The 26643-nt window shown below is 42.7% G+C and overlaps 2 protein-coding genes across 3 annotated transcripts; both read right to left on the bottom strand.

The window, feature by feature from the left end:
• Nucleotides 1-691: 691 nt before the first annotated feature.
• On the bottom strand, nt 692-19102 carry PPP1R32 (protein phosphatase 1 regulatory subunit 32). Its single transcript, XM_044425846.1, has 13 exons — nt 18132-19102; nt 13684-13801; nt 11333-11486; nt 9322-9450; nt 7979-8042; nt 4969-5063; nt 3331-3390; nt 3108-3194; nt 2215-2331; nt 2022-2116; nt 1508-1672; nt 1167-1254; nt 692-770 (listed from the first exon to the last, which is right to left on the bottom strand). Exons 1-12 carry the CDS (start codon nt 18319-18321, stop codon nt 1167-1169), a joined length of 1362 nt encoding a protein of 453 aa, XP_044281781.1. The 5' UTR covers nt 18322-19102; the 3' UTR covers nt 692-770.
• A 3968-nt stretch (nt 19103-23070) lies between these two features.
• SDHAF2 (succinate dehydrogenase complex assembly factor 2) lies at nt 23071-26620 on the bottom strand. Of its 2 annotated transcripts, none has more exons than XM_044426005.1 (4): nt 26361-26620; nt 26051-26256; nt 25040-25149; nt 23071-23814 (listed from the first exon to the last, which is right to left on the bottom strand). In XM_044426005.1, the coding sequence occupies exons 1-4, from the start codon at nt 26379-26381 to the stop codon at nt 23684-23686; spliced, it is 468 nt and encodes a 155-aa protein (XP_044281940.1). In that variant the 5' UTR covers nt 26382-26620; the 3' UTR covers nt 23071-23683. The 2 variants fall into 2 exon arrangements, with proteins under 2 accessions (XP_044281940.1, XP_044281941.1); XM_044426006.1 differs by having other exon boundaries at nt 26424-26620.
• Between the last annotated feature and the right edge of the window lie 23 nt (nt 26621-26643).

Below are 26643 nucleotides of genomic sequence, written 5' to 3'. Positions count from 1 at the left end.
CACTGTACCAGATCTGATGTTCTGGGAATGCTTCCAGACAAGGTTTTCATTGTACAGTTGCTCTACCTCATTCATGGAATTTTCCAGGGAGTCCAGATGCCACCATCTTCTATTTGTAACCCTGTTTTTCCACCACGGCTTCCAAAACTCCATTAAGGAAGAAAAGGCAGGATCACTGCACAACAACTTTTGATTGATGGAACAAGAAGCCCCTCCTCTGAAGCCCAGTGAATCCTTTTCACTCTTAGCAGAGTCAAGCCAGCTTTGTTGCACTGCCACTGTTGGAAACTGAAATAATCCGGTATAGATAGCACTCAGATGGAATATTTACCCCAGGTACTGGCCTTACCCGCTGACCCTGGAAATTAGTAGATGGCCTTGAGTGCTGAGGAGCTTGAAAGTGGAGAAGAAAATGTGGATCCCTCTCCAAAGCATCCATATGGTTGAGAACCTTGCACCTGCACTGTGGGGCCGTCAGTTGGCCACATCAGGACTCGCTCTGTTCACTCTACTCCACCTCTGCCATCTCCTCCTACTTAAAACTTCCCTAGGCTCTATGAAGCACTACCCACCGCTAGAAAATTTTCTTCCCACACTTCAGCGTTGCATCTAGGACACAAGACATACTACCAAGATAGGTTTTAATTTTTTTTAAAACAATACATTTCTTGATATAAAAGATGATTGGCACTATCATTTGTGTTCCTTTCTTAGCATGTGGGATAATAACCTGAAGACATCACACAAGACTGCCCAGGTCAGAACAGAAGCTGCAAAAAAGGGTAAATTAGTGAGTAAATTTAATGTAGAGGATAAATACTGAGAGAGGGAGGAATGTCCCCATTTCTTACAGGGGCCTGTGAATTTCTTTTCTTTAGCAACACTGACCCCACAGCAATTCTCTGGACATTTCCTGGGTAGGGAAAAAGCTTGGTTGGGTCTCTAACATTTTGGTTTACAAAGAGAGAAAAATGTCTGCAGGTATTCGTGGAAGAAGAAACTTAGATCTGAGAGGCCTGAGAGGCCCTAGGCTCCATTTCCAGCAATGACCAAATCAATCAAAACACAACCCAATACCTGTCTTTGCATATGCCCCCCAACCAACGCACAGTCCTGCTCAGCCTTGTGATCCTACTGCCCTAAGATGCAATGATCATGCAACTTACTTAATTGGGTACCGTTGTCTGATGGAGAGCTGTGAAGCGGCGGTCGTGAGGAGAGTCACGATAGAACGGATCAACTGTTGTGATGGTCCTGTTAAAGCAGAACAGACAGATTCCAAAAGGAAAATCCATTGGAGGGAGCGGGGAAAGAAAGGGCAAAGAAGGACAGGGGGATCATTGAAACAGCCTTCTCCAACCGGGTGTCCTCCAGATGCATTGGACTTCAACTCCCATTAGCCCCAGCCAGTTAACCAGCGGTCAGTAATTCTAGGAATGATCACCCAAAATGTCTAGGGGCCACTAGGCCTGGAAAGTAAGAGTTCAAACACATTGAGGAGGATTACCTGCCAACATGGGGGTGAACAGTTCTCAATATCTCTGTGGCATTTGGGTCAGTGCCTAAGCCAGTGGGATGGTTGTTGGTTGCAAAACCACCTGCCTTCTGAGGCTGGATCCCTCCACGCGTCCAGCCTTCCCTGTCCACTCCCTTTGGAATATTTTCATAAAACCTGATGAAGGGAAAAGAGGGATTAGTGCCGAATCCACTAGGCACGGAGAAAGGACTTCCTACTAGGTATTATGTCCTCGAGGTCCTGCAGACATGGCAGTTGCATGGTTCTGTAGAGTATGGCTATTTTGGTACATACCATTCAGACATCAAACAACGGACCAAGCAGCTACACAGTCCTTTGCTGCCTGCCCCAGAAAATCTCCCTGTGCATGGAACAAAGCTAGGTCCACAAAAATAAAGGAACCAGAACCCTAGCCCTGCACCAATAAAAGCCTTAAATCAACAAAGTATAACCGAGCAATGTTGTTATCCTAATGCAATACAGGGTAAATTACTATGAAACTCACTTGGAGTTATAGCTAGTCAAGAACCTGTTGGGCAGATCTGGATCATATGCAGGTGACACATAACTGAGGTTATTGAGGCTGAATCCCGTTGGCTCCTGTATGGAAAGGACCATGAAAAGAAAACTAAGGGTCTGATACCAGAGGGGCAAAGCAAAGAGCCCCGTGGATTATGCAGACTGTAGTGCAGGCATACCTTGTTACCCACATGTTCCCGCCCCAGAAGACTGGTTTGTGTCTGAGGCTGCTGCTGAAGACCTTGGTACTGAGAATGGCTCAGGGGGCCAGGTACCTCTGCGGGGGGTGGAACCACCTGTGAAGATCAAAAATGGTGTGAAGTGAAGGCCATCCTGTGGGAGCTGGTGCACATGACAGAGGTATAAGAAGGAAGACAAGAATCAAGATGGAGACAGTGGCGGAAGGAACACTGGGGTGGAGGTAAGCTGGAGAAGAGCAAAAAGGAAGCATTGTGCACACGGAGGGTAGTAAGATGAATCGGCAGACAGACACAAAGCTTCAGTTTGCAGAGTATAACAAGGAAAGACATCTCAGAGGAAGGTGGCAAAACACAAGGGAAAGCAAGTTGAGAAATAGGTCATGGCAGGCAGAGGTATGTGGCATAGATCAAGGATGCAGAACTTCTTGCAGCCTGAGCAGCTTTCAGGAGCCATATTCCAGTCATGACCAGGGCTGAAGGCAACAGGGTTGGGGCTGAAATAGCTGCATACTTTAGCTTAACCCACTTACTGATGGTGAATTAAACTCAGGGAAGACATTCCAATCTTTTAGAATAGGGGAAAAAACTACAGAAAAGCCAGGAAGCCACCAGACAATGAGCAGTTTGGGGACAGGATGGGGCCATGGGAGGAGCCCCAAAGGTCAGACTAAGACCCCAAGAGAGCTGGATTTGGTCCCTGGGCCTGACATCCTGAAACCTTGATGCGGATACAAGGGAGATGCTAGCAGGAAAAGAGCTGCAGACATGTAAGAGATAGCCAAGGAAGCTAGTGTAAGAAAAGCAGCAGGCAGAGGGGAAATACTAAGGGAAGCAGATTGCAAATATGTTGCTAACAAAGGACCGCCACTTACTGCAGCTCCAAGGCCAAGATCTTTCTCCTGACTGAATCCGGAGCCCCTCTCGGAGCCCTTGGAGATGACTGGTAGAAACTCATCACCCTGTCAAGGAGAACATAATGCATGTGGCTGCAGCACACACAAACCGGGGTGGAATATAGGAGTGGAAGGGAAGAAACATCACTTTTTTGTCTTCCTACTCCCTATCAGCTCCTACTCCCTACCAAAGACTCCTTACATGTGGAGGGGAAGAGGGCAGATAATCCGTCTTCATAATGCTGATTCCAGGGCTCCTGTCCTGCAAAGCAGAAACCAGATACTTGAGATCCTGAGAGAGAAAAGAGGCCAGATGGAACATCTCATCTCATTAATCAGGTTCATCGTAGGAGACATAGTGCAAGGCAGCGCTGTCTGGGACTTAATACACAGAACCCTATCTGTGCTATTGAAGGAGCTACAGAGAACCGTGGGTTAAATCTACGGCGAGGTGAAAGCAAAGTGACCACAAGGACAGAACTCACTTTAGGATGGTAAAACAAGTGAGATGTGCAGCAAAATCTGCAGTGTGGCTTGTGCCTGTTCAGAGCACCAGCCAGCCATGTCCTTTTCCCGGATCTTTCCATACCCCAGTCTTCCATTTCCTACTTCCCATCACCCAGTTGACTCTGCATTCATTCCCACTGGGCATTATCTGCCTTCCCTGAGAGAAATCTATTCTGAGAAAATTTCTCTGTAGCACTTTTCTCCTCAAAACATTCATACTTCCTCAACGTTGGGGTCCCCCCAAGCCTGCTGTTGCCTCTACTCTTGGGTGTGGATAGTGTTATTTTGAATGCACAGCGTGAGACTCTCAAAGGATGGCTTCCTTATTAGTAGACTGCACATGCACACAGCCTGCAGAACCCCAGGGCTCCCCACCGGTTTCTTCTACCCCTCACACCCCATCAGCTGAGCGGCAGGGATCGGTGTGCTGTTCACCTATTCCTGTTAGCAGCAGGGAAACAGCCTACCTTTTTCAGCCTCCCTGGAGAGGCAGATCCTGCCTCCCATCCCAGCAATCCCAATCAGGATCATCTTTCACACTGCTAGCGGCAGCAGGGTAACAGTTATCCCGAGTGGGATGATTGGGAGGGTGGAGGCGTTAACCTTGCCTCTTCCCACCCGCCAGCAATCTGTTCCCTGCCATGCTGGTTAGTCAGCTAGGGGCTGGGGTGACGAGAAGGAGGCTCTTGGAGGCTTTCCTCACATGCCCCCCCCCCCAGCAATTGTCATCTCCTCCCACTCGCAGTTTATTAGCAGCGATCTTGAATAGGACTACTACAGGAAGGGAGGGAGAGGAAGAGGGGAAGTGAATGAATGCACATGAGAGGAAATGCTTGCATGTGAGGAGAAGTGTGTGTGAGAGAGAGAACGTATGTTTCAGTGAGTGGGTGCATGTGTCCCAGCCCCATTAACTCACTCATTAAGCTCAACCCACTCATGCAAAGCCCTAAATGTTCCCGTGTGGCCCTGAACCCTACAATGTTGGTCATCCTTTTTTACAAACTAAAATTATCTGCAGAGCAATATTCTCAGTCTCTATGTTTGGATATCCTTCTCACATATCCTAGTTTGGGAGAGAACTCTTACCTTTGTCAAGGACCTGGCCATGGCATTGTGAGATAAGAATGCGGGGGATTTTGCAAACCCATTCTGGTATTAATTTTTCAAACATACATACCAGAACTGAAGAGATGAATAATTTCATGTGTAGTCTGCAAATTGACCAAACTCAAGAGAGCAAGATCAGCAGTTTTGCTAGGGCTTCATTTTGTAGCATGCTTAACATAATCCTTAATATACACAGCAGCAAAGACACATATTCCACTGGGAGAACCTGAGAAGTTGGTTTGTCCACAATGGGGTTAGCAAGGCAGCCTTCGGTGAATCCTGTCTCTTCCTTGGCTCCAATTGTTTTCTTTTGCAGGAAATCTGTATTGAGAAAGAGATTAAGAGGTAAAACTAAGCAGTTAAGGTGATAACTTGACTACCGCTTTTGAAACGGTAAGCAAGAAAACCTGCATGAAATTCCCAGGATAGCATATTCTGACCCGCAGAACACGTCCAGCAATTCTGCCTTCCAGGAGTGGAACTCGCAGTCATCTCTCCCTATTCCATTGTATTGCTCTTTCCAGTTGAGCGGCCAGCCAGGCCACTGTACTTCATCCTTCCAAGCTAGTGAAGCATTAGTTCTCCTTTGTTCATGTGGACACCATTGCTCCCCCTCGCAAAAAGCATCTTCCAAGCCCTGTCTGAGTGGAATCCTGGGTACCACACAGCAGCAGTTCCCTGGGAGCAGAGGGGTCACTTGCAGGCTCAGCCTTACCCACTGGGCAAATGGCTGAAAGTTGTGACGGATGCAGCAGTCCCCCTGGCCATCCCACAACCATCCGATCCTGGCTTTCTCCTGGTCAAAGGAGTTGTTTGCAGGCTGTGCTTGGGCTGCCTGGGGGTCCAAGGGAGCCCCACAGAATGCAGCCGCAGGCGACAAGGAGCTGTCATCCCCTCACAGGGCAGTGAGAGTCCTTTAGAAAGAGAAGCACAAGGGGCTCTTCTCTGATTAATACGTCCCCTGCAGGGATGCAGTGGGGTTATTCCTGGTGACCTTCGTAATCATTGGTGGGTGATCTCAGAGTGGCAGCCAGTCCTGCTACACTAGGCCTTGATGTCCAGCAATGTTCTTTGCCGAAGGCGATGCATAAGATCATGAGGGGCTTCGTGATGCCAACAGAAGTGCTTATTTAGTAGCTGGCCCATAGCAGGGCCATTGGACCAGCCTGCTTCTCTCTAACACAGCAAGCAGCCTGTGCATTATGCCAACCATAACAAGGGCCGAGAGTCAATACCAATATAAGGATGCTTATAAGTACTTAAGAAGAATGCTGCTGGATCGTACTAAAGGCCCGTTCGGGATGGTAGCTGGCCAAATACCTGGGAAGTGCACAAGCCAGACACAAGGAAAGCATGACTCTCCCACTGTGTTTCACCACAAGTGATACCCAGAGACAGACTCCTGTTTCTGATCCTAGATGTTGCATGCAGCCATCATGACACCTAGCCATTCAAAACTGTTCTGTGTAATAAGTGCATGATATTTCGTGGGGCCAGCACATGCAGCTTATTGCTATTCCAAGCTGGCTGGGCCAAGGAAGCCCTCCTTCTGAGACAGCCCCGAAGCCAAGGAAGACAGGGCAAGACCAAGGAAGGAGGCATCTAGCCTGCAGCTTCCCCATCCATGCTGTAACTGAATGGAGCAAATATCAAGTCACAAGTTATTCTCTGTTCTGTACAGTTCATACACTTATGGACATGATACATCCATGCAGCTGGCTAAGAAAGGTGACCTCTGAACTGCAATTTTCTAAAACAGAAACCCAGAATATACAGAAACATCATCCTGTGAAAGAGCTGCCTAGATTTTTCACTGTCACCTTAAATGCAAGGGTTCCTTTCAGACACAAGGGTAACTTACATATCCATATCTCTGACATGTAATATAACAAGCTCTCCATCAAACTCCAAGCAACTGATTTCATTGTGCTTCTTCTGATATTATAGCAAAAATGCTGCACAGCTCTAGAATCCCTCCTCTTCAGTTCCTAGTTATGCAAGAAACCCCACCTCCGTTATAAAATGTATTTCCAGCTTCCCAAGATGTAGTGGAAAGTTTAAACATTAGAACCCCCACAGACCTAGAAATAAAAAGGTAACCCCCCACAAAAGTACCCCAACAAAAATATAACAATCCACCTCTCCAATTTCCATATTAATCTCAACATTTCTATGACACTATTTTTGAATGCTTGTAGGTGGCAATATTGATATGTGGAATTAAAAAAAAACCAGTATACAGCTGGGAGCTACTTGTAATCTGGATCTGATCCAAACTATAGCTTTAGCTTCCTAAATATGAATTTAGGAGAACTTAAAATTCAAAGTACAGGGAGGTGAGATTCAGAGGAGGGAAAATAGCATACTGCAGCATGACATGCAAAGAGTATAAGAATAAAATATCTCCCAGATTGCTACCTTTGTGACAGTGGTACTATTTTACATATGTTCTATTTCAAGCACACAGCAATCTCCAATGAATACAGGCCTACATTAATTTAATTCTACACTGGATTGTAACCAGCATGTCCAGTGTCAGACTGACTCTGCTTCTCAACTTACCATTTTCCCTGTTCTTTTTTGGCATTGGTGAACCAAATATCTAGTTTCAATAAGTGATAGCTACAACCTCCTTAACAGATACAATTCTCCTTAGACTACAAGATTCCTTTGTGGCTTCAGAATCAACTGGCTCCAGCAAGCTGGCAATATTGTTCATTTAAACACAACATTTTTGTCTTAAAGACAGGTAGGACTCACTAGAACAATTTCTCCCAATGTTACACACTCCAAATGTCTTAAAATGCCACTCCAATGTCATTCTGCAACTCCTAAGTACCATGCCAATTGGAGATGATGGGAGTGGCATTCCAATGTGTGTGGGGGGCCACTAGGCTAAAGAAGGTGGCACCAGATTCATCATTTGCCTAGAAAATGTCACACACAAAAGACTAGAAGCTTTGCTTCTTATCCCAGCAATACTCATTTTTGTTAGCAATATGAGACTGCCTGGATGAAATGTCACTTCAAGATTTAGCTACTGTCTAAGAACTAGCGAGGCAATGCTTCTGCAGGAGCTAGCTGCCTTTTCTTTGTGACCTCCCAGCTGGTCACTGACTGAAGGTGCTTTAAAAAATGCAAGACACTAGCTAGTTGAGGCAAGATGGACAAACACACCTACCCCCCTTTGTACGAGGGGAGAGAGTCAATATCAGGGCCATGAAGAAGAGCTATACCTGGTTGTCCTGGAATGCTGAAGCGGAACTTTGAGCCATATTCTGTAGACATGTAGTGGGGTCCCTACAAATACAGCAAAAATTAAGACCATGTGCTGGCAGCCTATCACTTGCCCAACCCACAAGCTTTCCAAACTCTACATCCCATGATGCTTCTCAGCTGTACAAAGTTCTCTCAAATGAGTTTGCCCTTTCTTTTTTGCTGCCCCTTATGCCTGAAATGGCTTCCCATAATTTGTCAGGTCACCACCCTGACAAAGACGAGTACCTGCAAATTCCTCCATAAAAGCCACCTTCTTTGTAAAACCTTTGGCACAGCGTCCTACATAGCCTTCCTATCCTACTGCAACTTGCCCCAGCCTGGTGCTCACCAGATCTTTTGGACTTCATCTCCCATCAGTCCCAGCCAGCACAGCCAATTATCAGGAATGATGGAAGTGGAACCAGTTGGGAAACCTGCTCTACTATAATGAAGCCTAAGTTCATGCACCTGGAATAATCTCATAATCTTCCCATATATTTTCCTTCCTCCATTTCTTTTCTGTCCCCTGCCCCCCTCTACACACACACACTTTCCTCAGCCCCTGAGTTGTAAGTTCCTCAGGGCAGGGACCTGTCATCTCACTCATTAAACACCATGTACCTCTGGGATGGGGAATGTATGGGCTTCTAAATGTTGCCGGACTGCAGCTCTTCACCACTGATGCACTTGGATGACATTGTATTCATTTATTTAAAGCAATTATAGACTGATTCTTCATTCAAAAGAGAATTTCAAGATGCTACACACACACAATATTCCATACAATAGAAACAGCTTAAAATCTAATCAGCAATGCAGTAAAATGAAGAAGCACTGAAACTATTTCAATCAGCTAAAAAGATGCATCTAAATTTTAAATGACTGGGCAATAAAAAGCTTTTAACCACATGCCAAAAAGAGTATATTGCTTCTAAGCATGCTTCCTATAGGAGGATATTGGAACCAACATAGAGAAGGTCCTCTTTTGCACGTGCACAATGTACTTCTCCTATAGATGGATGTGTTTTCTTGATGAAGTTTGAAAATTGTACTTTCGTTCACCCCCACCACCTAAAAACCCAGGCAAGCTGCATGGCGCTTGAGGCTAGTCAAGTTTTTTGAGTGCCAGAGACAGAAAATTACAGAAGAACCTCTCTGCTTCCCTGGAACCAAAAACACTACTATAATAAATTCAGTAATGGATAGTCTACTGCTCTTTCATGTCAACCAAATTCAGCTGCCTGAGGCAGCCAGGTCACGTGGTCTAATGGCAGGGGTGGCCCTGAGGAAGGGCTGACTGAGCCAGCATCATTGGACTCACATGTCGGGCATTTTCCACATCAATGGAGCCTTTTCCCACCACCTGGTGGAGGAGAGGGGTGTGCTTGGGCTCCAGCCCTGTCAGCGCTTGTGCTCCCTGGTCTGCTGTGTCAAAATGGACTTTCTTGACCTGTAAAATCAAACCCAGCTTGAAACTTGAAATGAACATTTATTTATTTGAGTTATACACAACTTTCCAGCAAGGATATTGCATTCAAGGTGACTAACAATAATGAGAAGCACCATCTAAAATAAAGAGTTAGCTAAGGCAATGATAAATTTAATAAATTAGATATGCATTCAAAAAGTGCAACTGTAAAAGAATAAAAAAGCACCCAAGCCAAGAGATCGGCTTATATGTCAAAGGCTAATAACTTAGATAGGCATGAATCATCATACAGTGGAGGGGACATAATGGGATATAATGGAGAAGGAAGACAGCAGAATAGTTAAAGCAAGACAGAAATGTCAAGTGAACATTTGGTATCTCTTTATCTTCTCAAAGAAGGTGGGGATGCCCTCTCCTTGGCTGGACCCTGGATTAGGCTCTGATTAATTGCAAGGAAAACTACGATGCCTCAAGTCTTTGTGCACCCATGTCTTTCTTCCTTTTCTTACACTCTCCAAACAAAATAATATGAATCTCAGCTTAAGAGTATTTTAAACAGAATAAAGGTTCTAATCTTTCCTATTGCAGTGAGCATATTTGAACAAAAATGATGATTACAGTGTTTTGCTAAATGTTCACAATACACAAGGCAAACCACACTTTGCTTTTAATACTCACAACTGTAAAGTGATTCCATAATTGCAGAGGCCAAGGCATTTGGCAAATGCCTGGGCTCAGTCACTCTGCCCTCCCTCAGTCTGAAAGGAATATATAAGCAGTAGCACACCCCACACACCTGAGCTGCTGTCACCCTGACCTTTGGGTTTGAACGAAGCCCAAGTTTGGTTCAAACAGCCCCCTTCTGCCACAATGTGTTTCACTTAAAATATCACGCAGGCCTGAGTCACATACGCACAACCTCTCATGGCCTACAGCCTGAGAGGAGTCCTGAGCCTTTTTTGAGGAGAGCTGCCAACTGAACATTACTGTGCTGGTCTATCCAACAAAATCATATTCTGGCCAGTACATAGGACAGGGTTCTAAAGAACCCTTAGTCTCCACAACTGGGTGCACACTATTCTGTTTTGCTATGGACTTGCCCAATCTGGTCAGTCTTCACCCACGACTGTCCAATCATTCAAACCTTAACTGTGACTTAGCAAAGTCCACTCAGAGGTTCCAAGTAGCCTACTAAAACCTATGTCAATTATATACTCCTGCTGCTCACCCGCTCATATTTCAGGCTCTAGCTCACCTGGTGTCATTATAGATACGTCACACATACTGTGTCCTGCGCATGTTTACTCAGGTTGTTTAATGGGGCTTGTTCTCAAGTGAGGACATTTGATTTAATACAGTGGTACTTAGTACTGAGTAAATATGCATGATTGTGTTGCACATACAAGTTTCTGTCTCACCACTTGTCACCTCCTGTTCCCGAAGTTCTGTTTATCCGAATCCTCACAGACACTTTTGCTGTACCATCAGTTTACCTGTTTAAGGTGTTGTGTTCTTAGTCCTGAATGGCAGTAGATGTCTTTGCATCTTATGTGTGTACAGTGACAAGGTTGAGAATTCACTGGCTTCTAAATACCCAGAAACTCAGAATTCATTCCTGGAAAACATCCCACCCCATCCCCAACTTTGTGTTAGGTGTCTTAGTTTGAGCCAAATCCACAGCACAGGGGAGTCTAAACAGTTATTAGTGGACACAAGGTGTTAACTTCAGGCTGTCACAGCAGGTGGATGTCCTGAAGTCTTGACCAACAACTGTAAGTCCTGGGCACTGTAATCACTGATGAGAGATGGTAGGAGTTGCAAGCCAAAACATCTGGAGAACCACATGTTCTCCCACCCCTCCATTGCTGCAATGCAGTGCAGAGCCTTGATTCTGGAGACTTACTGCTTTAGTGGTGGGAAATGAAAGTGGCTTTTCCCGGTCATACCCACTTCCTGACTGGTGCACACTCCAAGGAAGAGGATATTTCCCATCTGGGAGCTGAAGAGGCTGGAAGTGCTTAGTAGTTGTTGATTCATAGTTGTCATGAAGAAGCTTCCTGGTTAGGAGAGAGAATAGACTTAAGGGACTTAAGCACCAGGATTTAGTGGAGATAGAGGCCATGTCCAGGTGTAATGTTAAACCATACTTTGCTTTAAACATAGTTTGGCATGCAGCTCAAGTTCGGGCTTGCCTGCAACGAAAGAGACCATATGTCATTTGTCTGTTCTGCAAATACTCAGTACTAATGCAGAATCCTTTGCCGTATTAGAAAACAGACACATCATTGCATCACTGGTTCTCCTCTGGTGCTGCCTGTAGAAACAGCAAGGAACATTCATCTTCTGCTTCTTCAAGATAGTTAGCTACTCTCAGGACACCTTGAAGCAAACTCCAACTCTGTTTGGCACAAGGGTACTGAAAATCGCCAAGGAGGAAAAGCATTTGTGGTCCCTGCCTGACACCATTTCTGCAACAGGCCAATAGTGATCTAGCCTCCAAAGTTTTGTTTCCTTACCTGTCACAGGACATGCTACACAGATGTAGTCATCTTCATCCCACTGCCATTATTTCTTACTGATTCCCCTCCCCTCACTTTGCTGCACAAATCTGCTCCAACTTCCTGCTCCAAGACTCCTGCCTGCATTCTCATGAGCTTTCATGCTAGCAGTCCAAAAACACCAGTGATCATGTAAAAATGTTCCATTTGATACTCAACCACCAGAACTGGCTGCAGGAACCTGGATCTGGGTGTTGCATATTATTTACACCCTTCCAAGCGAGCATAGAGGTGTGGACCTCATTTTGTGTACTTGCCCAAACACTGTCAATTCTTGTTTACAACCTTCACATCTTGGGTCTGACCTGAGGAATCAATCCTGCTTCAACTGCCTGGTTCCAGGAATATGTAGAACTCTGGGGTCATTCATTGGTCAACAAGGTGCGCAATACTGAGGAGTCACAAATATGACTTTTGCCTGAAAAGGGTTACATGGAGCAGCTTTTGAGAAGGTTTTTGTTTAACCTTGTTTGTTTAAAAAATTGGGGTAGGTTCACAAGAGCAAAATTATACTTTCAAGATAGATTCCTAGACAGGAATTTTCTATATCTAGAAAATAACCAGTGGCGATGTTGAACTTTCCTTCTCCCCTCAAGTGAAGCTAGGTAAGTAAGGAGGTATAATGGAACCTAAATCTGTTGCGAAGTGAAGTGAGGAGGTAAGCCTCAGGTCTGATAAAAACAAGTATCATTTAGGTATGTCTACAATTTTTAATTGCTCTTGACTCACATTTCAATAAATGGGGAGAAACATCAGAACAAACTAGAATTAAGCCAGGATTGCTGGTTCTGATGCAACAACCACCAGTTGACACGAACTGAGATTCTCCCACCAACCCTAAGCATGGTCTTAGAGACAAGCATTGTTGACAGGGGTGGGTTCTGACAAACAAACCACAGCTAGCCTAAAAAAAAAGTAACTAAAACTATTTAGGATTTCCATTGCTGGAAACAGTGAAAAGGCAGTATCTGATTAGGAAGACTAAGTACTGCAACAGAAATCTATTATATAGTACCTTAGAACTAAGCTGACAAGACACTCATGAGACATGAGTCTTATTTTCAATTAGAGAATTTCAAGTTTATTTTCAATTCTCAGGCTAAGAATTTAAAACTGACAACCAAAACATGCTGTTCCATCCACCTGAGCTTCACTCAATGATGACACCATGGTGAAGCATCATGTAAAGTTTCCTTGCCATGGACTTTGTTATTCTGCGTTACAGGAAAATGAATGAGGGTATGACAAGTGAAAGTATGTTGCTGATCCAAAGCTTCCCTAAGTTATGTGGATGTGATTATGTTAGGACAGGACTGAAGCATCCCAGGCCTGGGGGCCAAATCCAGTCCTCCTGAGTGCCTCAGAAAGTCATATCTCCTTTCCCAGTTCACCAAATGGTTGGGTAGTTTCTCAGTTTCTGCCCAGATTTTTCCCATTCTATAATGTTGACATGCCTCTCCTAAAGCTCAATTACTGACAGAAAGTGCTTAAAGCTAATGTATGTTACTATTCTGTGCCTCACCCCTTTGCCTCTAGCCACCACCCCTTAAATGCATTCTCCAGGAGATTCTCAGAAATGGAATTCAGCCACCGGGCTGCAAGAGGGTCAACACCCGTGTCAGAATATGTAGCACCACAAGGACATTCTCTCACTTTGAACCACCCAGCTAATTTCCTCCAAGTCTCCAATACCTACCCCGCAGCAGGATTATCCAATTTGTCTAAGCTTGGTTTGTACTGAACAACAGGCCGGTAATTGCTCTTGTACCCAGCTCCAGAGTGAAAGCCATTCCGAGGACGAAACCCTTCTCGCCCTACCAGAGAAAAGGGAGGCAAGAGCAGATTTATTTTGCCAGTATTTAAATACACTATATCCATACACTTCTTGCAGGTGGAATGCTCACTGCAACCGTCCATGTGTGTGTGGGGAGAACTAAGGGCATTTGATCTATGTGCCATGTCAATGGAAAGGCTTTGCAGTTTCCCTCTGAAGCAGCCAGGTGGAAGGGCTGTGGATGGGTGCAGTTTCTTTTCTTTTCTTTTTTTTGAATAAATTTTGTTATTTTCTACAAACTGAAAAAAAAGGAACTAAAACAAAAATCCGTCATCAGAACCGTCAGACCTGCTGGGTCAGCCCCCCATTTTTTTTAATAGCAATCCATAAATATATTCAAATTTATGCATAGTCCTGTTCTCTAGCCAATGATAAAAAGAGTTCCAAGTTTGACAGAAGTATTTATCCTCTTTCTCCTTCAGAGACAAAGTCAGTCTGTCCATTTCAGCGCAATCCAGAATCTTTTTCAAGATCAGTTCATCAGTGGTTCTTCACTCCTCCAGTGTTGGGCAAATGCAATCCTTGCCGCAGTAATTACATGTAAAATCAAATACATAGCTTGTTTATCAACATCATCAGGTACAATGCCTAGTAAGAAGACTTCAGGTTTAAATATTAAAGATTTTTGTAACATTTCCTCAAGCCATTTATGTATTTTAGTCCAATATATTTTTGCCTTATCACAAGTCCACCATATATGTTGGAAGGTACCCGGTTTATGTTTGCATTTCCAACATCCATTTGACATATTTGAAAACATATTTGCTAATCTGTTTGGTGGTAGATACCATCTATAAAACATTTTATAGAAATTTTCTTTATATAAGGTTGGTATATAACTTTATATAAGTTACCTTGATATTTCTTTCCCACAACTTTTGCCATTTCTGTAACTCAATATTATATCCAAAATTTTGTGCCCATGTTTTCATAGTTTCCTTAACTTGTTCATCTTTCATTCTCATATCCAAAAGAAAATTATACAGTCTTTTAATCATTTTCTCATCTGATTTTAAGATCACTTGGTCAAATGTTGTTAACTCCTTATGAAAACCCCACATTTTATAATCTTTAACATGTCTCGATTGTATTTGAACCTTATGCCACCAAGAGATATTAATACCCTGCTCTTGCAGTTCTTGGCTCCATTTCAATCCTCCATCATTATCCAAAATATCATCATATTTCACAATCATATCAAAATTCAATGCATTTGGATATACAAGACCTTCCATAGGTGAAAGCCACCTTGGCAACTTAGTGTACAGTTTTGTCTTTAATTTTTCCCACACCGACATTAATGACTTTCTAATATAATGATTTAAGAAACAACCATGTGTCTTACACTTCTTATACCACATATAAGCATGCCAACCCATTTGTAGATCATGCCCTTCAAGATAAAGGATTCTCTTATTTCTTAAAGTTATCCATTCTTTTAGCCACGTTAAGACAAAAGCTTGATAGTACAGCATCCAATCAGGCAGGCCAAAACCCCCATTCCCTTTGGCCTCCTGAAGCATTTTTAATTTAATTTTTGGTTTCTTCTTTTGCCACACAAATCTCAAAACTTGGGTGTTTAGATCATCAAAAAATTTTTATCAATTTTTATGGGAATTGCTTGAAATAAAAATAAAAACATTGATAATATATTCATTTTAACTATTGCTATTCTTCCCAACAACGATAGTTGCAAATTAGCCCATTTTTCCAGATCACTCTTAATTTCCTTAAGTAGTTTATCGTAATTATCTTCTTTCAATGCAGTACATTTAGCTGTAAGAAAAATTCCCAAATATTTAACCTTTTTAACCATTTGAACATCTACTTGTTCTATCAAAGTTGTTCTCTGCTCCAATGTGCGATTTTTCACTAGCAATTTCATCTTTTCTCTATTTATTTTCATCCCAGTAACTTCACCATACTCTTCTATCTTTTGTAAAAGTTTACACATTGTTACCAAAGGTTCCTCTAGAATAAAAACTAAATCATCTGCAAATGCTTGCGGTTTATAGCTTTCACTTCTAATTCTAGCACCTTTAATATCCATATCTTCTCTGATATTTCTATTTAACACTTCTAAAATCAATATAAATAACAATGGTGATAGCGGACATCCTTGTCTTGTGCCCTTCGAATATCTATAGTATTTGTAAGTTCTCCATTGATTATTATCCTGGCAGTCTGTTTTTGGTAAATAATTGATATTGCATTAATAAATTTTCCACCAAATTCCATTTGTGCTAGTTGTTGTTTCATAAATTGCTAGTTAACATTGTCAAAGGCCTTCTGTGCATCAAGAAACAATAATGCCATTGGTTTTTCAGAGTGGATTTCATAATATTCTAGAATATCCAAAATAGTTCTCATATTATTCCTCATTTGTCTTTTAGGTAGAAAGCCATTTTGATCTGGGTATATAAAGTCCATTAGATACCTCTTCAGTCTTTCTGCCATTACAGAGGCAAAAATTTTATAATCCACGTTTAAAAGTGATATAGGTCTATAGTTTTGGATCTGTGCCAAGTCCATATCTTCTTTCAGTATCAAGGTAATATTTGCCTCAGTCCAGGTATTTGGTATTTTAGCATCTGACAATACCACTTTACATATATCCTTAAAGGGCATAGACAGGATTCCTTCAAAAGCTTTATAAAACTCTGCTGGTAGACCATCTGGGCCAGGAGTTTTATCATTCTTTTGTCTCTTGATTGCCTCAGTTATTTCTGTCATTGTTATTTCCTCATTTAATATTTTTTGGTATTTCTCTGACAACTTTGGTAGGCTTCCTTTTTGGATATACTCATTAACTTTCTCAATTGGGATTTTTTTATTTTGGTACAACTTCACAAAAAAGTATTCCACTATTTTCTTGATTGATGGATGGGTGCATTTTCAAGAGGCAAGGAGCCAATTTGTCCCAGCCAGTCCAACGGGGTGGGGTGGGGGGGGGTCTCTCTTCTCCCAATCAGGCAGCCTTCCCTAACCTAGTGCCCTTGAGATGTTTAGGGCTTCAGCTCCCCTTGGCCTCAGCCAGCATGACCCAATGACCAGGAATACCGGTAGTTATAGCCCAAAAGATCTAGAAAGCACCAGGGTGGGGAAGGCTGCTGTACTATAGCCCACTGCAATGGACCCAGATGGAAGCATTGCAGGGAAAGGAAGAGGCAAGCAGCCATTGGCCCTGGCAATGCTGATGGAGGGGGCCTCATTGACGGCTCCTTTAATGCAACCAGGGAGAACAGGCCCTGCAACAGTTGGTTCTGCGAGAGGACTGAGCTTTCCGAAAAATGAAAACCACACGAAGAGGACACGTGCTGGCTACAAGTGCGTGGGGCGTCTCCAGAAAGGCCATTGTAACCTTTGTTGCTTGAGTCAATGGTGATCTCTAAATTGCATTTGCAACAAACATTCCCGCTTACACTTCTTTCAAGGTTCAGCACAGCATTCATATAGCAGAAAGCAGAAAGAATGAAAGCTATAGGGCCTTGACTCAAATTTAAGTCCTTTATGTTTAGACAAGGTCATTTAATTATCTAGTCACTTTTCAGTCAAACTAGGGGCCCACCAGTGTGCAGATATAGCTTGTAACAGGGGTGCACAACCCACGGGCTGCATGTGGGCCCTGGAACCCCCGAGTAGCCCCATGCTACTGCTGCCACCCTTAACAAGTAATAGTGCCTGTTACTGAAAAAGCCCATTTTAAGAGAAGAACCTACATTCTATACATCTATATCTCAGCCAAAAGATGCATATTTTAGCTTAACATTTCAAGCACCCCACAGGATACAAGGAAGGCAAGTATGGTAAGCTGCTAGGAAATTCCTCTGAATTTAGTAGAACTTGCTTCTGAGTAAAGGTATTTCGCTGTTCATTTTGGATGCAGTCAGATTATGACCAGTCCAAAGGAGCCTCAGACTTGCTTATGCCTGCTCTCTTCATGTACCACACAACATATTACCTCCAATATGCCATAAAACATAGCCTGCCGTTTCGTCCAAAGAGGCAAGCTATGGTTTGTTTTCCAGCAAACCTGGATAAACCCATTTTTCACTCCAGATCATAATTTGCACATTGGTTTGAATGAATGAACTAAGATGTACAAATGAGGAGCCAAATGTGCTAAGTTTGGTACCTAAAGGAAGTTGGGAATATGTGAGCCTGGGCCTTGTTCACATAACCACAGCTTGCCAGTTTATCTGAATGATCTTACAATTGCATTGGGTGGCAAACATTTTTCCCTGCTCTGATAATGACCATAGTATTGACATGTAAAAATTAACCCCTTGCTACATTGATCAGGTCCTTACCATAAGCTGTGCCGTAGCTTGTGCAATAGAATTTCATGGGATCCATACTGCCCCCAGAGCTTGTTCTTACATAGGGAGAAACAACCCCCAGGGGGAGACGCCCCATCTTTTCAGAAGATACAGATTCAGATTTTCTGATGTACGGTTTTCCTGGAGAAATAGAGATGGTAGATGACTGACCACTAATCATTCTCAGTAGAGGAATGCTGCTTAATGTTATGAAGAAAAATTCAAACTGACTTGGGGCAGTAGTTAATCCACAGTGTACATGTCTCCCTAGAAGCAGAATGAGGTCACACACGGTACTGTGATGTCATAGTTCAGGTTTAAAAGCAAATGACAGAAACCAGATCATTTGGGGTACCATAAAGATAATTCAGCAGAGTTAGGCTTTAAGCACCTCCTACAAATTGCAATGAACTGCAACACAAGTGAGGCAAAATCTGAAGCCATGACCAATGCCTTCCCTATCATATTTTGACTGGCCTGCTAGGTTATATACCTAGGGCAAGGCCTACTGAAACAAAGGGGAACGGCTTAAGAAATGGCAGAACTGTTTCATCTGATTGGTCTTGTGTCCACAAATTATAGTTACAAGGTCAGCCAATTTCAGAAAATAATGGAAGAATTATACATTCTTTTCACAAGGCTTTCATGTAAATTTTAAAGATAAATTCCTTTAGAGCAGAAAGCAAGTATGGGAACATATGGAATATTGAAAATCAGGCTTGATTCTCAGGTTATCTTCTAGTACCTTCTGGGAGAATAATATTGTTTCTTCTGCATTTCTGTCCCAATTACCAATTAATACTTCCATCAGTACTATATTTGTGTGATTCCAGGTAAGTAAATGTGTCTCAAAAGATTGTGATGAACTGGTAGGCAACCATGTTTCCACTCCCAACAAAGTGTGCTCATCCGCTTAGACTTCAACCAGTGTAGTTTTGGGCTGATGGGAGACCGATACCCCTCAACTCACAAGATTCTTACAGTTGGAAAGCCACCTCACCGGCGTCTGAGGTCTAGCACTTAAGAGGTAAAATTAGGTAGAGATTCCCCCTTCAGTGAAGCATATTTTAATATAATAGGCTATATTAGGTTTTATTGCATGGTCTTATGAACTGCTTCTGTTAGCACTGTGGTGGGGCAGAAATTTAATTCAAGTATGGCCAATTCGGGACTGCAACCAAGAAATTAAAAGATGCTTGCTCCTGGGGAGGAAAGTTGTGGCAAATCTAGACAGCATACTAAAAAGCAGAGACATCACCCTACCAACAAAAGTGCGTATAGTCAAGGCTATGGTTTTCCCAGTTGCAATGTATGGCTGTCAAAGCTGGACCATAAGGAAGGCTGAGCGCCAAAGGATTGAGGCCTTTGAATTGTGGTGCTGGAGGTGACTCCTGTGAATCCCTTGGACCGCAAGGCGATCAAACCAGTCAGTCTTAGAGGAGATCAACCCTGACTGCTCTTTAGAAGGCCAGATAGTGAAGATGAAACTCAAATACTTTGGCCACCTAATGAGAAGGAAGGACTCCCTGGAGAAGAGCCTAATGCTGGGAACAATAGATAGCAAAAGAAGAAGGGGATGGCAGAGGATGAGGTGGCTGGATGGAGTCACTGAGGCAGTTGGTGTGAGCTTAAGTGGACTCCGGGGGATGGTGGAGGACAGGAAGGCCTGGAGGAATGTTGTCCATGGGGTCGCGATGGGTCAGACACGACTTCGCAACTAACAACAAATGGCCAATCATTGCCCCTTTTGACAGGGACACTAAGGGCCCTATCTGACCACAGGAGCTTGCCTTCTCAAGAAGTCGTGTCTGCATGAATGCTTTTTAACTACGAGGATCACATAATGACTGATAGATGTTTAATAGAAATGTTATAATAATAATAATGAGAACTCCACACATTACTATTACTACTGCAGTGGGAAACAATGTTACCCCAGTATTTTTAATTGCATTCATATGATGTATAGATGTGTCATTGCACATCTAGAATCCCAGTAATTGAAATGCATAGAACCCTTACATACTTAAATTGCATCTTGAACCACATGCCTCATACTTTCCCCAAACTGCTGCTGACCATTGCTAACTGTAGGAATCTTGTGAGTTGATGGGTATCGGTCTCCCAGCAGGCCATACACTATTGCCCATTTTTCAGCATGAACTTTTCCAATGCAAAGCACATGAGAGAGAGAGAGAGAGCGGGGATAACGTTTGGTAGCACGGCATGTACTTGGCACACAAGGCCTTAGGTTCCCAGCAGCTGCATCTTAAAAGCACTTGGGCAGCAGGGCTGGCAAAGTTCTTGGTTAGCTGCTTGGCATACTTAGCTAATACAAGGCAACAGTCAAAGAATATGGCAGACAAGTTTGAGACATTGCAAGACTTCTTCCTCAACCAAACCAAACCAAAACCCACTCTGGACAGCAGGCAGCTCTCACCAGTCCACCTTCACCTTGCGATGGCATGCTCTTACCTGTCCCAGCCGAGGCAATGGTTACTGGTTTCCTGTAGCAAGTACAATCCTGTTGCCTCCCCAAAGAACTGATCCATCCACTTAAATAAGTTAGGAACTTGATGAAAGAATGCTAGCAGCATGTATCCTAGCAACCAGCACATAGCAACCAGCTCAGACAACACACTGAGAAATCCTCATTTATAGATGCCAGTGCAGAGGCCACTGGAAGGCACATAGTGGCCCACAGCACAACTATATTGAATAGTTCCAAACCAGGTGTTAATTATTTGATTCCCAAGTACAACCTTCCAAGGCTTGAGGGAGAGGGGCAGTGTGACCCCTGTCAATGATCCAATTGTGGTTTTCAAAAAGAGCAGACTCCAGACTGATTTTTCTGTTATATAGGAGTCATGGCAGTAAGCAGCAGTTGGAGAGTCAGGGTGGCTTCAGAGAGACAGGCAGGAGTGGTACAACGAACCCCAAGTATAGTTTTGGCACCTAGCACAGAATTCCTGAAATGGTAAGGCACCACCTCTACCAATATTCTAACATTTGTACCTATAGAAATAATTCTGAAACCTCAGTAACTAGAAACGGAGGCTAAGCAGAAGTTGAAAATCACACAGTCCAGATCCATGAAATTTCATTATTGTGCAATTCTTTTCTCATGTTCATCTAAGAATAAACACTTCAGCCGGATTGCCCTTCAATGCAGTCATAGAATTTGGATTTACTTGGTGCAGAACTGTGAAATCTGGGCATAGCATACACTGAGCCCTGAGTATGCTGTAACAAGGACTCACAAAGTAACACCACTTTTAAGTAAACCTACATAGAATTCCTTCACCTTCTTCAGCCCTGAATGAGCAACTTATTATACATACACTTATTATGACACCATGTGGTAGTTTCAAGGTAATGCCACTGAAAAACTGATGGCTGCAAAGAAATATGTTATTATGAATAACTAATTAAACCCCCCATATGATTAAGGGTGAATTAAAATGTATTTCAAATTGTCACACAGTTACATTTGAAAATAGCTGAAACGCTACTACCCAAAGCTTTCATAGTTTAAAAAGCATTCCCCCACAACATTAATAGGAATACTGCATCTTTTAAATGTATTTATATAATTAAGCATTCACTGATGCAACAGATTAAAATGTATCTTAAGGTGCAATCTTCTCTAAGTTTAGACAGAAAGAAATCCTACAACTTTCTAGCATGGTCCAGCTAGACATAAGGCTGTCTAAACTTGCATCAGATTGCACCGTTAGTCATTTTTTGAACACAATAGGTATGGGCACAAGACAAAAAATACTGGATTGGATCTACTACTGGAAGAGAAGCTGCTGCTGGAACAGATTTTCCCTCCCCTATGAAGGACTCACATCCACCCTGTCTACTCTAGAAGGTTGTGGGACCCTCCAGTGCAGATCTGGAGGGCCTACATGGGAGCATGAGGGAAAGCAGGCAAGTCCTGCTTTATTAAATTGGATCCAACCCATGATTTCGTTTTCTTGTATCATGACAGGGTTCTGACAGGAAATGTAAGCAGTTAAAAGGAAACAAGGAAACAAATGGTATACAAGTAGCAAATGCCTGCTACATCAACATAAACTCTTCATAAGTCATAATCACAGAAGGTACTGAGCAGATACTAATTAATCAAATAAATCTAAGGGTCATCCTATGAGGATGTTCGTAACAACCTTCTGAACTCAGAATGTTACGTGCATCCACTCAAGCACAGGAGGAGCAGAGAGGCAAGCTCTGACTTCCTCCACCTTGCAAAAGAGACAGAGAATTTTGACTGTGTCTTTTGTCCTTGCCTGGAAAGAGGGGCTGAGGCACCATGTGAGCTTTAGGCTTTAAACATACATTTCTTTCAGGGGTTTCCTCCAGAATCGTAAGGATACTGTAACAGAGGTAAAGGATATTCAACCATGCGAGTACCACTGCTTGAAATGGTATAATTGTTATATGGGTTGAAATTCTTCTGCATTTCCAAATTTGCTACTGTGGACATTTGCCAATAGTAAATACTTAAATTACCCAAAGAAATATATATCAAAAAATCCAGCCTTCAATATGACTTAATGCCAGTACTGACCACCTTCTGCCTCATAAGATATAATCATAAGTAGCACTGTTGTGCTCAAGTCCTCTTTGGATATTCAATTACAGCGCCAAATTCACACAAAACTATTTGTAGCTAAAATTGTCAACCATAATGGTCAACAATCTAGGGCAATGGAAGCTGGCCGTCAGTTGGGAGAAAACTGGACTCCAACACAACCCAGATGTTCCCAAGTAAAACCAAAGTAAGTGTAAAAACTTTGCCCAACAAAGCTGTTACAGGTGAGTCTCCAAATCAAAAGTATACTGAACCGGTAACAGAGAAATCAGAATGTACAAGTGACTGATAGCAGTTACACAAAGTAGAAAACAAGAAGTGACAAAGCAGAAATGAAACAAAATAATATTTATCAGGGATTGACATGGCTAAAGAACTGGTAACCACAAGGCTGCCCTTGAGAAAATGATTGTAGCTAATATGTCCCAATATATTAGAAGGTGATAGCCAATCATGGTTTTCCTAAATTGGAATACATACAGAGTAAAAACACTAATATTGACTTTTGCAAATCCATGATATTCATCTGTACACCTCTGAGAAAGATTGTCCTTTGCACTGAACAAAAGTGAAATATGTGCAGGAACACTGGAACTGGGCAAGATATAAAGCTAATTAAATAACAGGAATATTTCTCAGTGAATGAGAACTACCATGATAATTTCATTCAAATCAGTCTGCAGATAAGATAGATATAAATGGACTGTACTGCTGAAGTGCAAAATGAGTCAAAACCAAAGTGTCCTTATGACTCCTTTTTCCTCATCTTCAGGAAAAAGGCCTAAAATTTTATTACATAGAAACAAAACATGCAGAACTGTAGCTACTCGAGCCAGGACCGGGAAATACTGTGTTTGACATTGAGAAAGATCCAAATACTACAATATATACTTTCTTAGTTTCAGAGGATTCCAAAGTTGTGTGACATAGAGAAAGTTATACAAGATCAGTGTGGGGCTTCAATAAAGTTGTCCAGATCTGGTTGTTGCAGTCTCTTCTCTCTCTTCTTGTTTTTGGTAAATTGTCTAAGCATCTCCATGACTTCATTCTCAAAGATTTCTGGAGCAGGCTTTGCTTCTTAAGGAAGAAAAAAGTGGAAGTGAAACACAATCTTTATATAATGACTGAAGATTGCTAAAGTAGCTTTCCCCAAACTAGTGGCTTCCAAATGGTTGGGACTCAGCTTTCCTGACTGTTATCCATGATTCCTGAGATAGATACAGTTGCACTCCAAAACATATGAAAGGCACCAAGTTAAGAAAGGCTGCTCTAGAGAGTTATAGTGTGGTGAAGCGATTGGAGTGTTGGATTGAGACTAAGCAGACTCAAATTCTAGTTCTTGCTTGGCCATGAAGTTCACTGGGTAACTTTGGGTCAGTCACTGACTCTCAACCCAACCTACCCCACAGGGTAGCTACATGGAAGGAATGGAAAGGATGAAGAATGGATTTCCTGAAAGAAAAAAGTGGGCTATAAATATAATAAAGCCAACCTAGTGCCATTTTTTACATGGCTCTCTCTCTGTTAAGTTACTTCCAAGCCAGAGGGTTTCCAGTGCTAACAGGCAGAAGGTACTGCCCAGCTATGAAGAGGCAGTGAAAAAACAAAGAAGGGCTGTGAGTAGATGATGTCATCTGACCCCTCATTCCCCCAGGAAAATTCTATGAATGAGGAAAGACAATGTGATAAAAGTCTCATCTGGAAACTTTTCTCATTTGCTAAATATAAAAAAGGAGCACCAACCCATGACAAGAATTGCTATCCTCTGGAAATGTTAGATGGAGATTTTTAGAAGAGATACTTTTATCATAACAGTGATGCAGCACTTATAGAATCTGATTCTAACACATCCTTATAAGGAAGTTAGTCCTACTGAATTCAAAAGGGCTTCCAATCATGTAAGTATACAAAAGATCCAAAGTGGATCCAGACTTAACCAAACTTACAGTGGACTTCTTAAAATTAACAAGTCAAATTAGCCAATCAACTTCATGTATAGAATACACCAGTTATAATCTTGATGGTCCTGGAAGCCAAGGCTAGAAAGATTATCAGAGATCACCTCTTTACGCAAATATTTAGGTTTCGCATAAAGCTGAAACAATTATTTCAAATTGCCAGTGTCAGCCTTCTAGGAATATGGACAACAACATTGTTCAACTCTTTTTGTAATATCCCTAAAATATGACTATAGATAAGAAACAAAAATTGATTACGTATATAGTTCTGCTGCATGTGAAGATAATCCTTCACAAGCCAAGAAATATCATAGTGAGAGCCAAAAGACAATGGTTTGCATTACCTGTTGCCCAGTAATAGATATCCCAGTCATTGCTGGGCTCATTAATGAGGCGATCATAAAGATCCAGCTGTTGTTCATTCATTTGATTCAGATTCTCCTTGGCAAAGAAGCTAAGGGAAACAGCAAAACACAATACAAAAACCACAATAGGAAAACTCACCAAATAAGCACAAAGTCAGGAAACAATGCTAACTGTGGCAAAAGGACCACTTAAAGATAAATCAGTGTTTGAATTCTCCTATTTGTTTGTTTATATTTCTATCCTGTCTCTTAGCTGGAATGGCTATTCTTAAGTACCATATCTGCAAAAATATAGTCATTGGAATGGCCAATCTTTGCTTTTGTTGATAGAATCATGCTGTTTTGCAACAATATTTTTGGATGCTGCACTTGAGATGGAATACATTCTAAAGTTTAATAACATGGCAACATTCTAAAGTATCTTAGGTTTAGAAGTGGTGCATATAGCATAGAGAATGCAGACAGTAAGAATTCAAGAGCCACCCAGAGGATAACACATAAAAGATAGAATACACAGTCCCATAGCACAGGACCACTTAGTTTTTAAAAGGGATTCATAATCCATGGAAGTGGTTAGATCTATCAACATCTTAGATCCCTGATAGAATTTATATCTCCTGAGGCAGTAAACCACTGAATACCATGCTAGGGTAGGAAGAAAGAACTGCTGGCCTCCTAGAGGCATAGACGTGGCCCTTTAATCTGACCCTAATATTCCCAAAATTTTCTGCATAAAACAAGGCAATCAAGCCTGGAGTTCTTAGTGGAAGTTACAGAAGGTGTTTCAAAGATACCAAAGTACTGGGAATCACCCAATATGCTGGCTATTGGCGCAGAGGCCCTCTCCCTACCTTCCATAACTTGATTTCCTCCAGACGTGTGAGACTACAATTTCCAGCCTCCCCAAACTGACTGAAAAAGGCTGGCCTAACTAAATACAGAAAAGGAATATAAGAAGACCGAAAAAGGGGATAGGGGCAAGAGGCTCACCTGAGCAAGAGGCAATTCTCCAGCATACCTCTCTTGCGGCTCTCGTACAACAACCTCGCGCGTTTAGTTTGCAGTGGCTCGTGAGGGCGAGCCTGCCAGGGCGGCAGAGGAATCTCCAGCAGGTCCCGCCCGGAGTCGGCTGGAGAATCTCCACGATAGCTGCACCTTGGCAAGCGGAGGACGGAACCGGGAAGGAGCCAAAGACGCTGGGAAATACAATTAGAAGAAGGACAAGGCGAGCCACGGTAAACGATCACCTTCACTAGAGGCCCAACTGTCCCTCAACCCCGTTACGCCTCCCCTCACTCACTCGGGCGCTCGCTGCAGCCATCCCGGCTCTTCTCGGGCAGCCACTCTACCCCTCGCTCCCTACCATAGACGTGTAGTAAGTCCGGACACGGTCTCTACGGAAGCCCCTTGCCTCACTCAGCCATAGAGCCACTCGCGCGTCCTAGAGCAACCTCTCCTTGTTTCCCGTTACGGCTGTTTCGCTCAGCGTTGCCCTCCAATCTCGGAAGGGCGGGACAAGGCCCTCCAACAGGCCCTTTCCGTTTTTGTTCGTTTGTTCAGGCCGGCAGTGGTAAGCCGGAAGG

The sequence above is a fragment of the Varanus komodoensis genome, unplaced genomic scaffold, assembly GCF_004798865.1.
Source record: "Varanus komodoensis strain SLA01 unplaced genomic scaffold, ASM479886v1 scaffold16, whole genome shotgun sequence".
In the NCBI taxonomy this organism is placed as follows: Eukaryota; Metazoa; Chordata; class Lepidosauria; order Squamata; family Varanidae; genus Varanus; species Varanus komodoensis.
This window is presented reverse-complemented; position numbering and strand designations above follow the sequence as displayed.

What these genes read in the sequence shown, in the direction of transcription:
- PPP1R32 (XM_044425846.1), bottom strand. Translation starts at nt 18,321, where the DNA reads ATGATTAGTGGTCAGTCATCTACCATCTCTATTTCTCCAGGAAAACCG. An exon ending in CAGCATTCCAGGACAACCAG is followed by an intron (nt 5,064 to 7,978) that starts GTATAGCTCTTC and finishes TTCTCAATACAG; the next exon opens with ATTTCCTGCAAAAGAAAACA. An exon ending in GTTCACCCCCATGTTGGCAG is followed by an intron (nt 1,255 to 1,507) that starts GTAATCCTCCTC and finishes CTGCTTTAACAG; the next exon opens with GACCATCACAACAGTTGATC.
- SDHAF2 (XM_044426005.1), bottom strand. Translation starts at nt 26,381, where the DNA reads ATGGCTGCAGCGAGCGCCCGA. An exon ending in GAGAATTGCCTCTTGCTCAG is followed by an intron (nt 25,150 to 26,050) that starts GTGAGCCTCTTG and finishes TGTTTCCCTTAG; the next exon opens with CTTCTTTGCCAAGGAGAATC. An exon ending in TATCTATTACTGGGCAACAG is followed by an intron (nt 23,815 to 25,039) that starts GTAATGCAAACC and finishes TTCTTCCTTAAG; the next exon opens with AAGCAAAGCCTGCTCCAGAA.